General features: G+C 41.0%; 1 protein-coding gene across 6 annotated transcripts; it reads left to right on the top strand.

Moving 5' to 3' along the window:
- Positions 1 to 68: 68 nt before the first annotated feature.
- On the top strand, positions 69 to 22,055 carry PANX2 (pannexin 2). Of its 6 annotated transcripts, XM_027639697.1 has the most exons (5): positions 69 to 500; positions 820 to 1,121; positions 16,894 to 18,345; positions 19,297 to 19,370; positions 20,207 to 20,314. In XM_027639697.1, the coding sequence occupies exons 2-4, from the start codon at positions 896 to 898 to the stop codon at positions 19,326 to 19,328; spliced, it is 1,710 nt and encodes a 569-aa protein (XP_027495498.1). In that variant the 5' UTR covers positions 69 to 500; positions 820 to 895; the 3' UTR covers positions 19,329 to 19,370; positions 20,207 to 20,314. The 6 variants fall into 6 exon arrangements, 5 of the variants coding, with proteins under 5 accessions (XP_027495498.1, XP_027495494.1, XP_027495497.1 ...); XM_027639693.1 differs by lacking the exon at positions 19,297 to 19,370 and having other exon boundaries at positions 20,207 to 22,055; XM_027639696.1 differs by lacking the exon at positions 20,207 to 20,314 and having other exon boundaries at positions 19,209 to 19,297.
- Positions 22,056 to 23,751: the final 1,696 nt, after the last annotated feature.

Genomic DNA, 23,751 nt, shown 5'->3' with positions numbered 1-23,751 from the left:
TGCCTCTGCCTCTGCCTCTGCCTCTGCCTCTGCCTCTGCCTCTGCCTCTGCCTCTGCCTCTGCCTGTGCCGCACCGCCTGCGCGGCCGCGGCGCTCCCGGCCGCCCTGCTGCGGCCGCTCCCGGCGCCGCAGGCTCCAGCTGCTCGCTTTGATGCCTTAAAGGACCTCTGCAGTTCATTCCGGGCTGCTCTCGCCGCCTCCTCCTGCTTCTCCTCCCCTCAGCCGCTGCGAGCCCCTTCTTGAACTGCTCCGTGTGTTACCGCCGATCGGTGCAGGCGAGCATTTCCATGCGAGCGCCAGCCGCCCGCTGCTGTAACCAGCATCAGCACGTCATACGCCTCCCGCTCCGCACCCGGGGCGATTTTATTACTCCTGGAGGTGCAGGGACATTTTTTCGGCAGGAAGGTCCAGTGTAACTTTATTTGCGGCGTCCGCTGTTCTGTACCAGCCATCAGTTTCGCTCAACATCCTCCGGGAGCCGAGGGAACCGAAGTTGCCAGGTAAATGCCCCCTTCCTTCTCTGCAGCGCTTAGGGAGGCGGCTCCGGTCTGCCTGGTTGCATGGCTGCGGCGCCGCTGTTGTACAGCGCGGGTTGCGAAGCGGAGGCAGCGTTTAATGGCACAGCTGTCACCGGCACAGCTCATGTCGCCGCCCGTCTGTCATGACACGTCCCCGCAGGGCTGCGGGGAGCGGAGGCTGCCGTGCCCTGCACAGCCCGCCCGCCCCGCGCTGCCCGGGGCCGGGGGAGCGCTCGGTGCCGCTGCGGCAGCGCAGCCCGGCCGGGCGCCGCCGTCACCGCTGTCGGTGTTGTCCCCGCAGGCCGGGCGGGCACCGCCCGCAGCCAGCCCGTCCCCGGGGAGGCCCGGCGGCGTGAGGCCGCCCGCCGCCGCTGCTTATGCAACACATCATCGATAACCACCCCGACATGGCCACGGCGCTGCTGGCAGGCGAGAAGCTGAAGGAGCTCATCCTGCCGGGGCAGCAGGATGACAAGGCGGGTGCACTGGCGGCTCTGCTCCTCCAGCTGAAGCTGGAGCTGCCCTTCGACCGCGTGGTCACCATCGGGACCGTCCTCATCCCCATCCTCCTCGTCACCCTCGTCTTCACCAAGAACTTTGCCGGTAAGGGCGGAAGGACGGGCAGGGCCGTGCCCCAGTGGCTGCTGAGCGGGACCATTGGTGCTGGAGGTGTCTGCCAGCCCTCGCCTGGGCAGGCGGGGACGGCGGCAGGGCGGCAGCAGCCACTGCCTGAGAGCCACCTGTGCCCAGGACGCGGCCTCTGCCCTTCGCCTTGGCGGGCAGGGGAGCGGTGTCGACGTGGTGGCCGCTCCCTGACGGGGGCAGTTGCTGCCTCTCGCCTTGCCGCAGGCGAGCGGTGGGCAGGGGTCCCCAGCCACCCTCCAGGGCACTGACCTGCAGGGAGGTGTCTGCTGCCGGGCAGCCGCTGGGAGCCAGCGTGGGTGACACAGGGTGCAGGTTAATGCTCCTTGAGGTGGATCCTGAGCAGGTCCTAAGCTGGACCCTGGCTGGCGTCAAGCATTGTCCTGTTGTTACTTCAGTCGTCTCAACATGAGTGTTAACTGGCCTGCTAGGGAGAGGCCGATACTGTATATGGAGCCACATGCACAATGTGCTTTGCCATATTATCACAGTGGAAATCACCGGTGTCTCTTCTTCTTGAGGGCCTACATCTTGCATACACCCAGTAACAATTTAAAAAGCTTGGTTTGATTGCCCATCACCACCAGTCTTGGAAGGTCACATTTTGATGAGCCTTGAAAATTACTGATCCAGTAAACTGTTATGACACCTTTTGGGCCACTACCACATATGTAAACATTGTTTTGCTTTGTGAATTATAGGCTTGATGAGTGTAGCTGCCAGCTCATGACTGCTTTTAATGTCCCTTAAAGCTCCATACTGAAGATCCATGGGAAATTATTAGTATAATAATTTCCATCCATATATGGGATGGACCTGGCACTCTGTACCTTGTGAGGTTGGTAAGAACCTCCCTGCTTTGGGATTGACTTCCAACACTTAATATACCTAATACTTGTTTTCTTTATGAGATAAATCACCTAGAAGAATAACTGCTTGCAAATGGAGTCTGGAGATTTTTCTTAATTATAGTTAAAACTTTTTCAATTTCCCTCAATTTTTAAAAAAATACAGTTATTTAGATCAAGTTTTAGATCAGCCACACTTAATAAGAGCCTCATTTTTTGGATGGTCGTCTGGGGGTATCTTGGAGAAACCAAGTTTACAGGGCACGTGAAAACCAACTCTTCATAGCAACTGAAAGACAGGATTCAAGGTCACCTTTGGGGACTCTGTGGAATGCAAAAGTTTTGTGATTCTTTCCTCTGTAGAGAGGTAAGCTAATAGAGTGCATCCTTACTTATATATGTGCTTTCATATTGTTTGAGATGTACAGTTTTGAACCTCAGTAGGCCTAAACTCAACCTTGGGTGCAGGCAAGGTTATGTCCCCCTTCATGTGTGTTCCTTTACATAGTGCTTCCTAGCAGAAGCCCTTCAATGACTCACTGCTTGTTCAGACAGCAGTAACTTGCTCCATATGAACTAGTCATCTGAGACTGCAGATTGTGGAGGAAGTGTCAAGTCTAAGAGACTCACATTTATACAGTGGATATCGCTCTGCACGGCTAAACTGTGGTCCTCACACATACATGGAAGAAAGGGAGTCTACTGAATTTACTCGCATCTGCCTATATTTCTGCAATTGAGTTTATTTTGTGCTGTGGGAGACTGTTCTCTAGGGTGACAGTTGCATTCCAGATTTGTTTTTCAGAAGGGCTTAAGGCAATATCACTTATGTCTACTTATGGACTGTGTATTCTGGTTTGACCCAGTAAGAGCAGTAGCCTATTGTATCCTGCCAGGGCAAAGTTTATAAGGCATCGCAGAAAACACCCTTATGTCTCTGGGAAAACGTGGGTAACATTCTTCCCTCATATGATGTCATGTGTTTGTTCAGATGGTCTGCAGTTAGAAAAATAATATGAGAAAAAAAAGAAAAAAATTGCAAATACAAGAGAATGTAATATAAAAACTCTAAGGGTCTGACAAAAGTAAATAGATTCTTTTTCAGGGTTGAGTCAAAGAGTTTGGGGTTAGTAGATTCAGTTCTGCTTCCACAGAGTTCAAGAGCAAAACTTCTATTAGTTTTAATGTGATCTGAATCAGATGTCACTCTTTAACAGAACAGTTTTACTCAGCCTTCTTTAATAAGTCAGGCTTGTCCAGACACACTGACGCTGGAAATAACAGTTCAGCTGGATACATGCTTACTACTGATTCTGCAGTTTGTGATTTTTCACCCATGCACTGCCACTGATCTTAAAAAACATCTAACTTTTCTTTGGATACTGCTCCTTGTGTGCAACTTAAATAATAGGTATGGAAGTTCAAACTTTGCTGATAAAATTGAGTAAGGTATCTACTGCCCCTTTGTTGTGAATATCATAGTAGCTTCCCAAACTTTCCTTTGGGCACTTGTATGCTTATCAGATACTTACTATTATTCCTCATTCTGTTAATGATGTCCAGTGGGAAGATACCATCATGCCACTAAACTGAAAACAACCCCCTTTTCTGGGGGCTGTACCATCCTATTTAATCAGTACTGGTAAAGCTTTTGGAACTATGGTGCATGCACTCAAGACATAAAAGTGTAGTTGTCTAAAAGCAGTGGTTTCTCACAAAACTTTTTTTGCTGAGCACTGAAAGAACCTGCATAATGAGTGGGTAGAGGAGATAAGAGCCTCCTATTTCTCTGATCTACCTTTTAGCTTATGTCAGTGAAAAGTGTAGCTTAAAGCGCAGTCAAGAGCAACTGTACAGTCTGTGCCACAAGTGTGGTGGCAGTTGCTTGGCCAAGCAGTGTGGGTGTCCTCCCCTGGGGGTGTGCAGAAGGCACCCCATCGTCACAGGAAGCCTGGGCATCCCAGGCCAGCAGTAAGTCTTCTGCTGCCAGAGGCTGCAGTGAAGCATGTTTGAAAGCAGAGTTCAGCCATGCAACAGAGGACAAAGAAAGAGCATGTTGTTTATTTAAAAGATTGTAATTAACAACCTTAAAAATCATTATGTCTCTAGTACAATATATTATGTAGTCTATAGGCCAGAGATAAAGTTATTTATTTAATTTTGTTGGTTTAGTGCAATCATTGTTTAGGTAAATTCATATGCTCTTCATGAAAGTGATTTGTTTGCCCTTCCAAACAAATGGAGTGTTCTGATCTTTACATCTCTTTTGGGAAATTAAGTGACAAATTACTGCTTTAATAACATAAAAAGCAAGACCTAACTGTTTAGTAGATACTATGCTGATGTTTTGAATAAATCACAATCCATCTGAACGTAATGCTTTACAGAAGACTTTAAATTAGGTATTGTGCTTTTCTTCTATTACATGTATCATAAAATCATAGAATAGTTTGGGTTGAAAGGGTCTTTAAAGATCATCTAGTCCAAGTACCTGCCATGGACATGGACATCTTCCACTAGACGACATTGCTCAAAACCCTGTCCAACCTTGCCTTGGGAAAGGACATCCACAACTTCTCTGGGCAGTCTATTTCAGTGCTTACCTGCCCCCCACCCAGCAAAGAATTTCTTCCGTGAATCCAATATAAAGCTACCCTCTTCCAGTTTAAAACCATTGTCCTGTCAATACAGGACCTGCTAAAAAGTCTGTCTTAAAAAGTCCCCTTTAAGTACTGCAAGGCTGCAGTAAGGTCTTCCTGGAACCTTCTGTTCTCCAGGCTGAACAGCCCCAGCTCTCTCAGCCTGCCATCGAAGTACTCCATCCCTCTGATTGTTTTCATGAACCTTGTCTGAACTCACTCTAGGAGAGCTTTCCTGTGCAGAGGGCCCCAGCTGGATGCAGGACTGCAGGTTGGGTCTCAGGAGAACAGAGTAGAGGGCCTCTCAACCTGCTGGACATGCTCCATGTTATGCAGCCCTGGATGCTTGGTGTCTTTACAATCTTACTCAAGGTTAGAAAAGGGCTGTCATCCTTGGTTCGCTTTAGCCCTATAAATGAATCTGTAACATAACCAAATTTTATTGGGAGATAAGATTTTGTTTCCAAACTTCACTTCTAGATGGCAGTGCATTTGGGGTGCAGTTGAGCTCTCTGCAGAGTGAAGGGCATACACACTTCTAGGATGTGCTCCTGAAAGTTAAATTCAGGCTACAAAGGAGGCAGTAAGAGTTTGACCACTGGTTTCAATGGGGACAGGAGTTCACTCTGATGGCTGAAGTAACATGATTCTTTCAGTGGCCCTTACTTCCTAAACCTTCTTCGTAAGAGGAAAGAAAGTCACTCAGCTAACCTCCTACATTGTTATTTCTGAGTCTCTCAATTCTCCTTTAATGTTTTTCAAGCAAACAAGTGTGATTCCAGAAAGGACACCTCTAGAAAGTTAATTAAAATAAATCCATGTGCCATATTTATACTGGGCGTAAGATCATCATGAGATCATCATTTAGAAGCAATATTCAGCTACCCAACACAAAGAAAGCCCACATGAGCACACACAAGAGAAGAATGAATATTGTTTCCCTTTCTAAAACTCACCTGTGAACAAACTTGATATAAAACCTGCACATCCTCTATTTAGGGCCAATGTATGTTGACCTCAGGGATAATAAGGAAAGTTTTTGAGGCATTTTTCTCTGACCGAGTGGACATTTGTGAATGGAGAGTTCAGATTTGATAGTACTGTGCTGTCCCAGGGCATAAATAGGTGATTATACCAAGTACTAGCTGGTGGTGAAGCAAATTTTGAGCCTGTAAGTATAGGTTGTCACTTTTGTCTCTTCATTTTAGCTGCATTGGAGCCTGCTGGATTGTTCCCTTTCCTATGATAAAAGTTTTTATGTTCTTTTTATTTAAAGTGTTTCCTTATTAATGTAAGCCAGCCTTACATTAATATTTGGTGAAAAAAATGGTAAACCACCAAACTTTTAATTAAATGTTAGTAGGTAAGGATCTCAGTTATGTAGTTCTAGTCCACCTACAGTTTGTGTTGGATTTCGGCAGTGGTTTTTAGTTATAATGTTTCAGTATTTCCTGTCAACACATGATCAGTCTGGAGTGGTATGGATCTAGATAAAAAGGGATTAGTCCTTTAAAACACTGCCTTACCATTTTCACTTCCTTTCCAAAATGCACAGAATGTGGAGTATTAGACAGCAACATTCATTGCCAGTTTGAAGTGGGTCTGTTAGATGTGCCATGAGTTTTTCATCCTTTACTCTCCCTGTTTTTACCATGGTACTAGTACGCACAAGCCACAGCTACAAGTAGGATGCTGCTGGATCAGCGAGTGCTGTGTTCTGTCCTCCCTGACTGGCAACAGTGCTACAGGTGGCAGCCTTTTGTAGTGAGGTGTCTCATGGTATTTGCTGAACTTCCAAGACACTGTTCTACAATCCAGTAGTTTAAGAGATACTTGACTTTCATGATGTGCTGCTTAATTTGTTTGTATCACTTTGTGTTTAGTGAGGCATTTAAATATTCCAGTTCAGTGTTGTGCCGGGTCCAGAAGCAATGCCATCAGTAATGTCTGTGGGAAGTTCTTCGTGCAAGGGACCAGAGAGTGGTGGGCCCTAAAGGAGAATACATTGCTGCTTTTGTTATGTGTTACCTCCACAATATTGAAGTATTTTGGTTTCAAAACTGGTGTGGTCAAAGCATTGCTAAGTAATATCCCTCTTGCCTCATGCTTTCTATTTACAGTGAATTTTTCTTTCCATGTTGCAGTCATGTTTGCTTTTCTCTCAGAAGCTGTTAAATACCAGTACTTTATTAAAATAAAGCAAAGCAGTCATCTAGTTGATTTTTATACTTTAGTCAAAAGCCAAGCTGTGACACTGATTTCCATGCTAGGTTTATAAAACAGTGCCTACAAAATACAAAAAAAGTTGCTCAAAAATACTGTATTTCTATGTCTCTTAGCAGTTACATAGCTCAGCCTCTACCATCCTTCTGCTAAAAAATTTTCATGAGAAAGCAATGGAAAGAGACAGTAAGTTAAATGACTGAAGGGTCAGTTCAAGTTTTTGTGTTTTATTTTCTGTTTTGTAATGATTTACATAAGCAATGCTTACTTCACTGTGTAGTACAGTATATGCATGAGTTCAATGTCTTCTTTGCTTTTCACACTACAGTATGGTTGAAACAGTATATGCTGCAGATTTCTGTATTATGAGATAGAGCTTTATTTTGTGTTTTTGGTTAGCTTTTCTAATTTGTATTCCTGTTTCAAGTTGTGGTAGGATATTTTCATATCCTTACTTAGGTGACTTATCTAATAGATGACTTTTGATCTGGTTTTTCAGTTTTTCTCTTCAACTGCACTTAAAACAACATACAGTAAGAGAGTAAAGACAAAGTTTTTCCAAGTGATTATTCTTAGTGCTAAGAGTACAGGGCCAGAATATTTTGTGTACCTGATGACACCAGTGCAGAAATTGTTTGTGAGGTGATATTAGCAGAGAAAAGAGAATTTGAGTAGTGTCTCATTACCCTTAAGTGCTTTCTAAGCACGTATTCTTAAAAAGGATTAAATGATACAAGCATGGGCTGGCTACAGTTCAGCTGCTGCTGTTTGCATTGCTGGTGGGATTTTTCTGAAGAGTAAGGGCAGTTTACTCACATACAAATACGAGGTGTGCACAAGATATACGTGCTGGGACTTTGCGAGTTTTGATAATTTAAAGATTTGCAGTTACGCAGGTGAATGGTAGATAGAAAGTATTCTTGAGGAAATGCATGAGCAATACATGTGTAATCACTGAACTGCAGTTCCTAGCAGCTACAAATATTTTCCTGTCATAAATTCTGTTTCTCAAACTTCAGCAACACACATACATCATGTTTTGTTATATAGTCTTTAAAGACCCTGTTAGTGCTACTAACTCCTTCATTTTTTCAAGTGTCATATATGTGAAGAGGTCCAAAATGTGGATGAGTTTTATCTTAATACATCCTTTCAGATAACCAACAATTTGAACAGATGGTCAAAAATATTTTTGTTTAAGAGCTACTTAATTTATTCACCTTTTGTCAAAGAGGAAAATTTATGAATAAATAAGGGTAAGGTTGAGTCTGTTTTTTAAACCTACCCTGAGTCGTTTGAAGCTCTCTGTTGTCTCTAAACTAGATAGAAATCATACATCCATGATGCAGAGGAAATCTCAGCTTGTGTGGTTTCTTAACTGTAAGAAGAACTCAGAGCTGTAAAACTCTTCAAGAAAAATCTGCATCATCACTGAGTTACTTGGGTTCTGTCAGTATTAAAAATAACTGCAGTAGGCACCCTCAGTAGGTATACATGTTTAATTACAACAGCAGAATAATTTCGCAGTAGGCCGGCATGATTTGTGTAGAGATGCCATTTGTTTTACATGATACAGGATTTGTTCTAAGAAAAACATTTAATTCAGTGCAGATATTTACATCATTGGGGATTTTGTCCCAGGCATGTATTATACTCTTGCATTTGAACTGGGAAATGCAGCAGTTCATTATGATAGCAAGGTTTGGGGATTTGTTTGCTTTCCTTCAGTGGCACCGTGCCTGTCATGCAGATTCACGGTTGCTGGAGCAGTGCTGCAGCCAGGTGCTGAGATGTATGGTGTTTTTTGCAGCATAGAGCTCAGTGACTATTTCTGGAGCATTTGGGTTAAATGCTCAGATAGTTATTTCACATTTTGAGGTTGGGGTACCTTATCTTCTGAAAGATCCATATCTCTTCAGGAGGTCAGGAGACCTTCATGCTGGAACTGGCAGAGCCCCTGGGAGCTGCCAGTTCTCCTGGCTCTGCTGTGATGAATCAAAACAGTTGTGATACATTACAAAATCCAATTTCTCTACACATGGAGGAACCAGTTTTCCAAAAAGCAGTAGACTGGCCACCTCTGCCCTATAAATACTATGTTATTAAAATAATATTATTACCTAATGAGCAAACTTATTGGTCTTTTTCATCTTTTTCAATATGAAGTTTTCTGGATGCTGTGATTATGGCAAGAGATACTTAATACAAGCCATCTTTTTTATTTCTAGTCATTAAATAACTGTGGTGCAATAGAACAAACCTACTGTTTCCTGTTACTTCCTGTGGTTGTATTTTGCATTTGACCCTTGGTTTAGGAAGCCACCCTTGTCTATGTATTATCAGTTTCACTGGATTTTCATAATTCCTTTCACTTCGGCATTTATTCTTGCAGTTTACTTTAGGTATTTCTGTAGTCCACATTACCATAATGTCTCTGTAGTTGCTTTGGAGTTCCATCTCTAGAGGACAATTTTTGGATTGGCCAACATCATTTTTTTAATCTTTGCAAAACATTAAAACATTATTTTCACACCTTACTACTTCTACTATGCGGAAGATCTGTACATCACCAGAATTCCTCTCACCTCCTCATGTAAGTGCTAAATTTAGAAGTAAATGTTATTCAGATCTCTTTTGTAGGACTGCCTGCATGGCTGAATTTCATTAATTATGTTTTGATGAATACATTCCTTTAGGTTCAGATCTAACCTTCCCTCAAATCTTGGCGTAATACAGAGCTCTTTGTACAATCACAAGCATTGTCATTTCCTTCCAGGTGTTTTCTGAATGCTCACAGAGCTCTTTTGAGCACAGAAAGAAATGCTGCTAGTGAAGTTCAACAGTACAGTCACTATAAATAAGGTCTCTTTCCAGTGTTGTTACCACTATCCTGCGTGGCCATCACATGGTGGATGGTAGTTCATCACTGAGGAAAATTCCTCTATAGGAGCAGCCGAATGGATTTCACTTAGGTGTCTCTGCACCTTCTGCATAATAGTTGCGGTTTTCTGGAATAACCTTCTCCAACAGCCTTCAACATATCAAGTTGGAGTAGATACCTTTTTCTCCTGACTAACCTGGACAGGTGTTACAAGTCTTTTAGCCTCAGATTGCTGGTAAGGGAACTTCAGTGTACCAGCTACTTTTAGAAGAGCCAGTGTTTATTACATACAGGGAATATAGTTCTGTAAATTTATATATACACTAGGAAAGTGCATTGCTAATTTATTGATTTGCAGATCTAAAATGTATGCAGTTCAAGCAACAGCCTTGCAAGCAAAAAAAAACCAAATTGGAAATACAGGGACACCTGCTGCAGCGCTTGCACTGCAGTTACTCGTGTGGGTGACCCAATACCTATACATCCTTGAAGCTGCTTATTTACTTCTTACTCGTTATGATCAATCCTTGTAGAGTATAGGCCAGTAAAACTTAATAGGAGCAGTGGTTTCCTATCTCATTTCTTTAGGGACTTTCTTTTCAAGATTTTTTTCTTAAACAGGACAAGTGGTTTCAGAGATTGGGCAAAAAAGGCTATACCTTACCTTGCTGATCATGGAGAAATTTGTACCTTAGGAAGACTTCATGGTCATGGAACCTGTATTCAGATTTGGAAGGAATATTCCCTAAGAAGGCTAAAGGTATTGTCTTTTTGTTTTGATAAAAGTAATAATTCTTAGTAATTAGCTTGCTGAGTTAAGGCTTACTTTGATGGATGTTTTCTTATTCATATGACTAAACTTAGTTAAATAGGACTGTATGACTACAGTTGATACACAAAAGTAGTGTCAAGGATCCATCCCTGTGCTGTACTAATTTCTAACCTTTAAATAAAGTAGTTGAAATAAACTAGTTAAGGGAGCTTTTCCTTTTGCTGTCAGTTAATTTGGGTATTAGCCACCATTTGTTAAAATCACATTCAAGGCAGAGTTACATATTCCCTATGGACTATGTAACTGAGATGGAAAACATGTATACTGCTTAGATAATGTTTTACTTTCTTAGACTACATTTGCAGCCTTAGTAACATGAATTTTTTTATCCATTTTTTTTTTCAGAGAGAAGAGGATCCAGGACATTTCTTCTTTTCCTTTTAAAAATTGCTGAGAAACTACTAAATAAATTATTTCTGTTTCTTAAAATAAACAGTTTGCTACCTGCTTTCTTGTGCCTTTTAGTACCCAAGATGAATAAGGCGTGCATATAAGATTGCTTAGATGTATGTGACACAAAGTAAGGACAGCAGTATGATTAGGAATACCCTTGTCAAATACTGGCATTTATTGCTGAATTCAGGGAGTTTCTAAATTATTTTGTCTGTTAGAAACTTGTGCACTGGGAATAATGGGCAGGGAGATTCGGAAATACTACCTAAATGTTGAATTACTCCTTAGAGACAAGTGGAGAGTACAAGGAGTGCTTCAGAGATCTTGACTGGCTTGCCATCTTTTCTTCATAAGCAGGTTGAGCACAGGTCTGAGGATATTTAGCAGCCTTCTTCAAGAAACAGATGCCAGTTGCTAGGAAGCACTAGGCTAGGGTGAGTCTAGAGTATATTTGACTCAGTAAGTGCACTTATCAATATACTTACGTGATACTTAGCTCGGATCTCCAGTATGAGAGTTTAGGCACTTGTCATGGGACTAGGAGATCCAGCCTGTTCCACAGCCTTTAAGCACCAGTTCTGCTGCCTATACCCATGTAGGGCCATGGTGGTCAGGCTGAGTATTTACTGCTAGGTCCTTGAAGAACTTTTTGCACAAGAGTCATACTTACCTTTCCCTTGGTGTAGCAAGCACAAGAATTTTCATATTTTTTTCGTATTTGAATTACATTTTCTGAAAACTTTCTTTTTTTTCTGTCTGTGATTACAAAATTGTACTGTTTCTTCTGCATTACTGATTTACTGCACTGGAATCCTGAAATTATGCAATTCAGTTGGAAGATTAATGAGGTGTGATTTCTTTTTCCAGAGTAAATTCTGAAAGCTGGAGGCCACAGGAGACATACACAATTTGTTATTACAGTTTATATTTTGCTTTGGGTAACTATACTTCATTCCACTGGGAATGCAGTAGGTGTAAAAAGTCATTTGCCCTGTTACATAGGGGCATATACTGTTTATTACTAATATTTTCTTTTCTTACTTTGTAGTGCCTACCAAAGCATCTAAATTTGTTGTCCATATTTATTTAAATAACTTTTGCTCATAATAATATTTTAGAAGTTTGAAAGTGACCCCACTACAGCATCAGTTCTTCAAAGAGAGATGCACATGCCAGATTTTATGCGCTGTGAGTAATCCCATTGGCTTCAAGGGAAATGCCCAATGCTTGAAGCAACTTAAGTCTTTTTAGGAGCAGTTCTTACTTTTTATGCTGTTGAATGCTAAGAGATTGCCATTGTTGTCTTTATTTTTAAGGGGCTAGTGAATGCGTTAGGTGCAATTCACTCACTTTCCCGGGAAGACCTGTAAAAACTTGCATGGACAATGGAGAGTGATACATACCTACGACTTCACCATATTTTCTTGACAGTGTCATTTCAGCATACCATAACCCAGGTCACATTTTTTGCAAGGTGTTTCATGTTATAAATAGGCAAATATACACACACACATATACGTGCACACAACTCTCAACTTCCTTGTTAAACTGTGCTTCTGGTATCTCTTCCCTTCAATTGAGCTGCAGTACTGAGGCCTGAGCTCGATGTATGTCAATGTTGAACTTCATATTCTGGCATGCAGTTAACACATTTCTGTAGGTGCACCTTCAGACTTTGAACCTACTGAAACTTTACTCTGAGCATCAGAACTAAAAGTTTTGCAGTAAACCATCACATTTACTGTGGAAAAGTTAAGTTTAGTATTCCGTCCACCAACAACAATGGCAGCTTAGTTACCTTTATTTTGCCTTTGCTAGAAATGCACATATGGGCAAATCATACCTTCATGTCCACCCTTAACCACCTTTTCATAATTTTTTGGAACTGGCAAAAGATTATTTGGGAGATGATGACCTTGCTTTCCGGATTTTCTTATAGGAATTTCTGTCCCTTAGGCTCACAGGACTGTAGCTTTCAAGGAGCAGAGGAATAGATTATTTTTATAGGCTTTAGACTACACAACATTGAGAGGATGACCAATCCACTCAGCCATAATAATGCTCTCTAAGCTTTTAAAAAAATTTCTTTACAGGACCTTACTCTATTGTATTTTCCTACACAATTGAACAGCCATGCCATATGCAGTTCAACTGCGGAGTCTCAGGAAAAAGCTGTGTTTCATGGTGACTAGAATGATTATATGATAAAGAAGCTTCCCAAACTGCTTGAGGATTTTCAGGGTGAAATAAGAGTATCAGTTGAAACTTTCTATATTTATGAATATAGAACTTTCTATATTTATGAAAGTTGAAAGCAAATACATTTTTTAATATTACTCAAGCACAAATCCTATGAGGAGAGGCTGAGGGAGCTGGGGCTGTTCAACCTGGAGAAGAGGAGGCTCAGGGGAGACCTCATCACTCTCTACAACTACCTGAAAGGAGGTTATAGCCAGGTGGGGGTTGGTCTCTTTTCCCAGGCAACTATCAGCAAGACAAGAGGGCATGGTCTCAAGTTGTGCCAGGGGAGGTTTAGGTTAGATATTAGAAAGAATTTCTTTACAGAGAGAGTGATCAGCCATTGGAATGGGCTGCCCAGGGAAGTAGTGGATTCTCCGTCCCTGGAGATTTTTAAAAAGAGACTGGATGTGGCACTTAGTGCCATGGTCTAGTAACCGCAGTGGTAGTGGATCGAGGGTTGGACTTGAGGATCTCGGAGGTCCCTTCCAACCCAGCTGATTCTATGATTCTATGATCCTGTGTGAGAGCTATGATTTTAACAGTCTTACAATCTTTTTTTTCATACTACTTACATATCAGGAGAACACTGTTAAAAAAAAAAATTATCTGCTGTGCCTTCCTGAAACTGTATTAGAAAGGGCGCTCACTACTAAGTGAGTTATACGTGTGAGGAAAACTTGTTACTCTGCTGTCCTCATCAGATCTGCATATTGAGATCCAGCTGTATGTTTTTGCCAACTTTCATAACAAACAAGATTAGTTATTGGCATACTGTTTTTTAATTTAATCATGATTGACACAGGTTGCAGTGGAGGAGAAACAGTTCCATACCGTACTGTAATGGGATCAAACACCTTCAGGGTGTTTGTTAAATGCCAGATTAAATGCTGCCATCACCTAAGAGGTAACATTCACAAAAACTACTCAAACTTGGTGTCGATCTGGCTTGGCAGCTTCTTGTCAATGAAGAGAGAGACGAGCTCTTCCTATTGGCAACACCTAAATGAGTCTTTTGCTTTGAATCAGCTTGGAAGGGAATTCTCAATTCCATTGTCTGGAGCATATTCTAGAAGAGTGAGCTTCTTAAAGCCAATGCTATGTTTTGTAAATCAAGTCCTATGCTGAGAGGGTTAAGCTAAATATCCCTATGAAATAACTTTACCTGAATTAGTGGCAAAATGTAAAATGACAATTGCTGTCTCTACTGGTTGGGACAGCTCCGTTTTGTAGCCTGTAATGCAGCTGGTCAGTCCAAACTGGAGTTGTGAAGCTCTTCAGACTTTTTTCTCTGAAGCAGTGGCAATGGATAGGGTGCAGCATTAATCTCTTAATGTATCTGTTCAATGTAAATGTAAATGTTAAGACATTTTGGGGTTTTTTTTTTATTTATAAAATAAATATATATTGAATTGTTGTATAAATATACAATTTTGGCAAAAGTCACTCTAGCTTTCAGGTCTCAGTGAACAGAACTGGAAGAACTGTTCAGTTTATTTGATAGTAGCAACTGATACATCAATCAAAAAATAATCCTTATGAGTGATTAGTATGAATACTTGTTGCTGTCTTCTGAAGTATTCATGATGTTGAGACCTAGGAGAAATGAACCCATGTTTATATACCACAGGAAACTGGGTTTCCTATTGGCAAGTTCACCCAATTAAAAAAATTTCTACTTATGAGAAATGTAGCATGCTGCTTTTTTTATTTCCCCGTGGGAACATTTTCACATAGGACTCTGTCTGGTCTCCTGAGAAATCCCACAATAAGTCTTTGATAGTAGGAGACGAAATTTTTTGTATGCATCCCTTCATGGGTAGGGTTCGGAGGGCATGTAAATTACCCAAACCAAGGGACTCAGTGAGCATTTTTCTTGTAACACGTCTGTAAATACACAAAATAGTCTAAATGGGAAGCTGTGTAACTTTGGAGTGCTTTAAGTTATCCTCTGAGATTGAACTTAGATCATTTTAAAATAGTCTTCCGAAGTGATATTAAAGAATTTGCAGGGCTTACTCACTGTGCATGCTGTCTTGGGTAGCAGCATTTATTCTGTCAACTCTGGTTTAATTGGTAGTATTTTTAGAAAAGAATTCTCACTGAATCACTTTAAAAAAAAAAAAAAAAAACAACAGAATTTTTGTGCAGTTCTCAGCACGTAGATCTCTGTAGGTCACAGAAGAGGTTTATACCTCCACACCAAAGAACTAGCTTTTGATTTGCTCACATGTAAAAAGCAACTGGTCCAGTAAGGAGTCATCTGTCAAGCCAGAAAGATTAGGGGGGTTTACCTGCATATTAATTTTTAATATTCTATTTATTGTTATCAAACAACATGATGCTTTATTATTTTTTTTATTATTTTTATGATTAAGAGAACAGTACCACCACTCTCTTCCAGTGAGCTGTTCTTGATCTGAATTGTAAACTACATTCAGAACTGGAGCAGGCTTGGTGTTCTTGAGTGATTTTCAAGTCAGGAGAACATGCCTTCTCCCTATGGGTCTCATTTTGGGAGGTTTTTTAAAGGTATACCAGAACACTGTAAAATATAGTCCCTTTGTTCTACCAGCCAAAACATAAAAACATGATCTTCCTCTTTGAATAGGGTTTCCTCATAATGGTCATTGTTGTTTAGGCAATTAATGCTGCTCTAGCTTTCACAAGGTTTTCTATCTTTCTTTCACGTATTGCTAGAAAAATCTGATTGTATAAGAACATAATTTATCTACCAGGTCAAGACAAAAGTCCTTTTATCCCACCATCCTGCTGATGATGGTAAAAAAAAAATACTTATCGAGAAGTGTTAAAATAAACAAGCATACAGTGTAATTTGCTTTGATAAACCCTTCCACCCTCCAGCAGCCTGCGATTAAACATTTCTTGAGAGAAAAATTGCATCACTGTGTATTTAATAATCCTTGCTATACTTTTTCTCCCATTACTTTGTCTGATTGCTTTCTTGATCCACAGTATTTGTTTCTTCCATAATGCTGTATGACAGTGAGTTCCACCATTTAATTACATGTTGTGTAAAAAAACCAGTGTTACAGTTTCTCATGTAGAATTAAACTTCCATAGCAAGAAGTTGGTAACACACCAGATTCTGTCTTGATCAATCACACTTTAATTCAAGAATGTTACCTAAGAGGGATACAGTTGACTAAATCCTTGTTTGTCGTAAGTTTCAATTTTTTTTTACCATATCAAACGAATGGACTTTGTTAATAAGTATTAAAAACATTGCTTTCGGCTACATCTGACTTTTTCTATTTGGAAGAATATTTAGCTGGGGTGAACCTTAAATTTCATCTAAATTTCAGCATTTGCATGGAACATCCTCAGCTACTGACCGTGTAGTGAATATCAGGTCTCTTAGCTTTGCAGAGTTCAGGTCGCAGTTGGTTAGGATATTGTTTCCAGAGATTTAATTAACCAAAAGACAAATTTCTTGCTGACATTTTTAGCTCAGGTTTATTCTAAAACTTCCAGGTAAAAAGTTTGGCCTTGGGCTTTGCAAGGATGTGTGCAGGCTAAGCTGGTTAATAGACATGGAGGGCTTAATGTTCATGTAAAGATACGGTAAAATAAAATCGATATAATTTGAAATGTTTATTTTCCAGAGCTCCTTTTGTAGGTTAAATGCACAGCAGTGACTTTTCTCTCTGTTATACAGAGGAGCCAATATACTGTTATACACCACACAACTTCACCCGCGATCAAGCCTTGTATGCCAGAGGATATTGTTGGACAGAATTAAAAGATGCCTTGCCAGGAGTTGATGCCAGCCACTGGCCCTCCTTGTTTGAGCATAAGTTCCTACCTTATGCACTGCTGGCTTTTGCTGGGATAATGTACATTCCAGCTCTGGGCTGGGAATTTCTTGCCTCCACCCGGCTGACTTCAGAGCTTAATTTTTTGCTTCAGGAGATTGATAACTGCTACCACCGTGCAGCTGAAGGGCGGGCACCAAAAATAGAGAAACAGATTCAGTCCAAAGGCCCAGGGATCACCGAGAGAGAAAAAAGGGAAATTATTGAGAATGCAGAGAAGGAGAAAAGCCCTGAACAGAACTTGTTTGAGAAATACCTGGAAAGAAGAGGACGAAGTAACTTTTTAGCTAAGCTTTATCTTGCAAGGCACCTATTCATCATCTTTTTAAGCATCATACCAATCACATACTTATCCACCTACTATGCTACACAAAAGCAAAATGAATTTACATGTGCTCTAGGAGAGCCTCCAGACAAAACTAGCAGCTCCAAATTGCACATCAGAGTGAACTGTAAGCTGCCGTCTGTCCAGCTCCAGCGGATTATTGCTGGTGTAGATATTGTTCTCCTGTGCTTCATGAACTTGATAATCCTCATCAACTTAATTCACCTCTTCATATTTCGGAAGTCTAACTTCATATTTGATAAACTGAACAAAGTTGGAATAAAGACCAAGAAACAGTGGCAGAAGTCCCAGTTTTGTGATATCAATATTTTAGCCATGTTTTGTAATGAAAATAGGGACCACATAAAGTCATTGAACCGTCTGGATTTTATTACAAATGAGAGCGATCTGATGTACGACAATGTGGTACGCCAGCTGCTTGCAGCGTTGGCCCAATCCAATCATGATGCTACTCCAACTATGCGTGATTCAGGCATCCAAACAATAGACCCAAGTGTTGATCCAGCAGACATTGATGCTAATGAACAGCTCATCATTAAGAGACCAAGGAAGAAGATGAAATGGATCCCGACTACCAATCCCCTTCCTCAGCCATTCAAGGAACAGTTAGCCATTATGAAGGTTGAAAACCATAAACCTGATAAACCGAAGCCTGTGAGGAGAAAAACGGCAACAGACAGCCTTATAGCTCCTTTGTTAGAGTCTGCTGCAAAAACCTCACAGCAATCGTCCGCTCATAAAACCGAGCCAAGTGCTATCCCAAGCACAAGCAGTGAAAAAAAGCACACACGGCACTTTTCCTTGGATGTTCATCCATATATACTTAGTAGCAAAAAACCCAAGCCAGAGGTTCAAGCCATCCCCTCGATGCCTACATCAAAAAGCCAAGAGGGTGGATTTTTAAACCAGGAAGAAAATGTTGTAGTTCACGTTACCTCTTCTCTCAAAGGTACAGTATGCCATAATGCCCATACCACCTCCACAGACCATAGCAATCTTCAGGAACTCAAAGTTTATCTGAACGGTTTGACTTGCCTTGCTAGATTTTGGGATAGCTAATAATCTCAGGGCTTACAGGTCTCAGAAACAGAGGTTCTCTCTCTTAAAGAGCTATGTGGAGGGTAAGGATTATTACAGTAGAGCTGTACAAAACAGGATGCAGGCTGTTGATGTGGGTAGTTTTTTAAATGTAAGCATGACCACTACAAATGTGGTCATGCCTTGCCAAGGAAATGAGTGTTTGGCCCCATGATACCCTTCATTCTCCACCAGCACCTGGCACATTTCAAACATGCCTTATTTTCAAGTCATATGGAAACTTCCGTGGTAGATGAGCAGTACTCTGATCAGTAATAGCCCCTCAGGAGCATGTGGGAGACTAGTAATGGCAGTTAAAGCTGCCTGTAGAACAAAAATCTCTAACTACCAACTCTTACCAGTTGGCATGTGTTTGTCACCTAGGAAGTCACAACTCAGCTCATTGACATTGTCCTTCACACAAGAGATACTTTAAATTGTCCTGTGTCTCATGTGGACCAGAAGATTGATAGTCTGAAGTGTGGGTGCTGGTCAGGGATTCAGGATTTCTGCCATTCCCTTCCTGTGTGGCCTCACAGGAGATGCTCTTTCTGTGCCTCAGTTTCCTATGTGTTTCCTGGAAAGCCTGTCCCTGTCTTAACTCAAAGGAGTGTTTCAAATATATCAATAATTGCTAGGTGCTAGAGTGATGAGGAAAGCCATTTGAACATTAAGAAAAGTGATAGATCAGTAGATAAACTGATAGACAGATATCTTCTTGTTTATTTTTGTAAGCTACTGACATAAGAAAGAAGCACTATGCAGTTGAAGTTACAGAAAAATCTGTATGTACTTAAAGCAATGGCTCTCATCTCATTACAAGCTAAGACCTCCCTCTGGGCTTCGACAGACTGACATCTACCGTCACCCCACTGCCCAGCAAAGAAGTGATTTGAGGTATAAAAGTTTCTGTCACTTCCGAATCCCTATGCTCCTTAGAGCCCTCCAACTCCCCAATATGCATGTGAGCTATTCTACAGCATTCCTTATCCAGTTACCTGCTGTGATTTCAACTCCTCAAAACTACTGGGGTTTTCTGGTCTCAATTACCTTTATCTAAATTAGTGCTTTAATATTTTAAGGGCAAAAAATAATTACAGGAGTTTTGGGGCTCTGTGACTCCCCATTTGCATTAAAAAATTTCAGCTTTGTTTTTGAGTTAGACCTACATTGCAGTCCGTCAGGTAAGGTAGACTTATAATTTCTGGAAAGAGACATCAGTTAATGTCAAATTGCTGAGTTCTTTCTAAAGACAAGTGGCTTACAATATGTAACCACTAGTTTTTCCCATTGAAAGTACCAGTGCCTTTTGTATTCCATCCTGTGGATTTCAATAGTCATAATGTTTGTCAAAACATTAAATCACAACATTTATAAAACACCGGCCATACTGTAGAGGGGGATAAAATATATTTTTCAGTTGTTTTTTTCATCATTTTACAAAAATATCATTCACATAAGAAAGCATGAGCATGCGTAAAATCAGCCAGATTTACAAACCCCATTTGTTATTTATTCTCTTTCCCTGAACGTACAACCCTGTTGTTTTGAAACAGTCCTGTTGGATTTCTCAAGGGTTCCCAAGAAAATTCAGCTCAGGGTCCACTTCTGATCCCACTGAAATTGGTGGCAAACCTGCCAATGACTTTTATTGGTTCAGGACACTCCTGACTGAGGGACTGGAAGGGTGACAGACTACCTGTCCTTTAACTGGCTGTTTTGTTTTCTTCTAGACACCCCTCATCCTGCAAAAGAGATCCTATACTCATCTGAGACATGCAGAACTGTGCCTGCTGCTGCAGCTTTTGTCACGTGTAACCACAACCATATAGCCACAACTGCTGCTGCCACCAGTATGGCTTTGAACCAGGTCAAACCAGAGCCAACACCTGCACTGAACTGCAACTCAGCCCACCCTTTGCTGCACATCAACACACTGTACGAGGACCATGAGGAGGAGGTTTCAAACATAATGGACAATGGGATTCACTCACCGACTGACACGGGGGAAATTCTCTCCATCCCTACCCCAAAGCAGATAAGGTTGGCAACGTTTGACGAGCCAATGGCAATCGTGAGCTCGGTGGAGTACTGAAGGCCCCAGGCTGCCCAGCTGGCCCCTGTGGCTGGGCCCGAGACCACTGCAGTGCAGAACATGGTCCCCCCAGCAATGCAACTCACTGCATGAGCATGGAGAGTTTTCACACAGACTGTAGCTTCTGCTGATAACACCAAACAGTTTTTCAGGATCACTTCATGAGCACTGTCAGTTATTTGCGAAATAGAATAAAGAAAATCTGGTGGAAATAGACCTTTAACACTAAGACAACCACTAGCTCTAGCTCTAAACTATAGCTTCCTGATCTAAATGGGAATTAGCACAATTTATGAACATTAGGACTCTGATGGCTTGCCACAGCAATTTTAGTGAGTGTTTAAATCCTTTGCATTCAGAATTACTGACTAAAGTTAAAACAACATGGAGGTGAGGTATACTTTTTTAATGGAAGCAGTTAAATAAGAGTCCTTTTCTAAGCAGAGAGGATTTTTTTTTTAAATTCAGGATTTTGAAAAAATTATATGCAAGCAAAATTTGGTTTTGTTTGTTTCTTTAGCTCACTGATGTTGGGCTTGATGGAGACTTAGCTGAAAGGGCCTTACTACCACCAGCATTTAAGTGCAAAAAGATTGATACACTCAATCTCTTGCATTTATAAATGAAAATACCTGAAGTATGCCCCGCCCTTTAACATGCTTATATGTTTGATGGAAGATGATTAAATTAAGAGTTTATTTTTTTAACTATATTTTACCATGGAAAAAATTACTTTATTAACTTTTCAAACCAGCTGTTACTTTTAACAAAATGTGTAGAAGAGAGTCATTGTAGCTGCTTATTTTTTCATAGTGTATTTATGAACCAGGTTAGAAACTTTCATGGGTGCTTCACTGATACGAAAAATCTTACGGAGGTCATTACAAAATATTTTACAAAATATGAAACCAGCAAACCTATTTTCAAATAACACACAGTTAAAGTCTATGAATTTAGTTCTGCAGATTTGGCTAGTCCTTGATTCAGCAAACACTTAAGGCCATGGGTGACACTGAAATGACTCGTGTAAAGCTAAGCACACACTGAAATGGCTTTGCTGGATCCTGGCTCTAGTGCAGGCAGACAATAATCCTGCGGTATGTGCTATCACTCTGATTCAATATTTGCCATCCTTGGCTCAAAGCACATCTTCATGCCCATCTTCCTATAATTACGGTATGTGTGATTTAATAGAAAACTATAGTATAACTAAAATATCTATTAAAAGTGTGTCATGCAATAACCATTCTCAGCAAAATTATAGTGAAACAAAAAGTGACTGTGTTAAAATAATATTCCTAGCTGCATTCAGAATTACAGACTGTGTGTGTTTGCTTCAAAATTATGTATAATGGTAGAAAAAAATATGCAGCACAAATATGGGACTGAAATCTTGAGTTTATTTTTAATTTATTACCTCAGACATGCATATATTATACCAATATTTAATGAAAATAGCACTGAAAATAAATACCTATTATTCTGAATATTTTAATGTGTACTACTTCCTAGCATAGTGTTACAACACACCTCTAAAGCAAGGTAACCGAGATTCTTGTCAGTAGATCCCTAGGGCTGGATTAGTGTGAAATGACACTGAATGACCTGTGTATACTTATGAGGCAGGTTTATTTTAAAACAATTTGGTTGCAACGGAAAGGAGGTAGGTAGCCATTTGGGTTCTTTTCTATAAAATTATGAAGAAAATACATAAGAAGAAAGAGAGAGAAGGAAAGGACAAAAATAGATAGTGAAGAGGAAAGATGTCACCACCCATGGATCCAGTAGCGAGACTTGATCAGTGCAATTTCAGTGTCTGTGTCAGAGTCGTCATGGCAGTCTTGATCCATTGGAGTTAGGGCCCACACAACAAAGAGTTCGACAGCTTACATACTTTCAGGCTCATGTGGGAATGCCCCAGTAATTCCCCAGGGGAGGGGTTTTCTTCAGCAATCTTTGGTGGTTTGTGGCCCCTTCTAATGACATGACCACTGTTTGGCCCTTCTTCTAACTGTTCCAGTTGTGCCTCCTTCCTTAGGGAGAAATACCTTCAGGCTGGCATGTGAATGCCCCCAGTACCTCCCCTGGGAGGGAGTTTTATGCTGTCAGCCTTATCAGGAGAGGGGGAATTGGCATGATAAAAAGCATTACCCCTCCTCCACAGGATCTGCTTCTTATTGACCTTTTCCCTTATATGTGGCAGGAAAACACTTTGTTTAAAACATCAATCCTGGTTTATCAGGGAAATGATAGCAGGGCTCAAACAGCCCATCCAAACAAAGTTCTGTCCATCACACTTAGTTACATACAATTGGGATTTTATGATAAACAGTATGCAGGACATGTGATTCATATAATGTAAAGCCACCATTCCCCCTTACATCAGTTGTGCCCAGCCTTTTTGGCCTGAACAGCCCAATACCTAAACAGCAGCAAGGCACAGGATGCATACTGCAGACAGGGAAGGGGGGTTAGGCACAGCTAGAGGACCTGGCAATAACACCCTGAGGTCTTGGAGCAGTGTGGCATGGAGTTAATGGGGGACATGGAGTTCAATCCAGGGCAGCTGGGAGATGATGACTGCAATGGCTCCTACTGGCTTGTCTCCTTTCAACCCTGGGAAAAGTCACCCATGTGACTTTTTAAATAACAAATCTGCACCTGCATAGTCAGGGTCTTATTCTACCCAAGGTACAGGAGGAAGCTTCCACAGCCAAGGAGTGGGGCATCACCGCTGGTGGGACTGCAGGCAAGGTCTCTGCTGCCTGATGGGTTACTACCAGTCACTCAGAGTCATCTGAAAGCAATGGCACGGAGTCTGGAGGTGAGTAAAATGCCCCACTACATCCTATTCATTTAGATGAATACTGTAGTTAGAATTCATTTTTTAGACAAATTAAAACCATTATAGTTCAGGACTTTAGTTAAACACCAATAAATATTTAGAAAAAATATGGAAAATTGCCATATGACAATCATGAAATTCTTAATAAAGGCAAAGTGAAAGAATAGGACCTGGAGACCAGTTTTAAAGCTATATAACTCCCTTATACCACTGTACTTTCAATTGCCAAAGGCAGTGTGGTGAATTTCTTCCTGGTTGCAGCAGCTCAGCTGACAATGTTACAAATGTATAGGGGAATCCTTGAGGTTGCCTTTCCACTATCCACTTGGTACCATTAG

Source organism: Corapipo altera, unplaced genomic scaffold (assembly GCF_003945725.1).
Source record: "Corapipo altera isolate COAL_440 unplaced genomic scaffold, ASM394572v1 1b, whole genome shotgun sequence".
NCBI classification, from domain to species: Eukaryota; Metazoa; Chordata; class Aves; order Passeriformes; family Pipridae; genus Corapipo; species Corapipo altera.
Note: the sequence above shows the minus strand (reverse complement) of the source record. Positions and strands in the feature narration are given on the sequence as shown.

Coding starts and splice junctions, on each gene's coding strand:
- PANX2 (XM_027639693.1), top strand. CDS start 896: ATGCAACACATCATCGATAACCACCCCGACATGGCCACGGCGCTGCTG. Junction 1,122..16,893: donor CTTCACCAAGAACTTTGCCG/GTAAGGGCGGAA, acceptor TCTGTTATACAG/AGGAGCCAATATACTGTTAT. Junction 18,346..20,206: donor CGTTACCTCTTCTCTCAAAG/GTACAGTATGCC, acceptor GTTTTCTTCTAG/ACACCCCTCATCCTGCAAAA.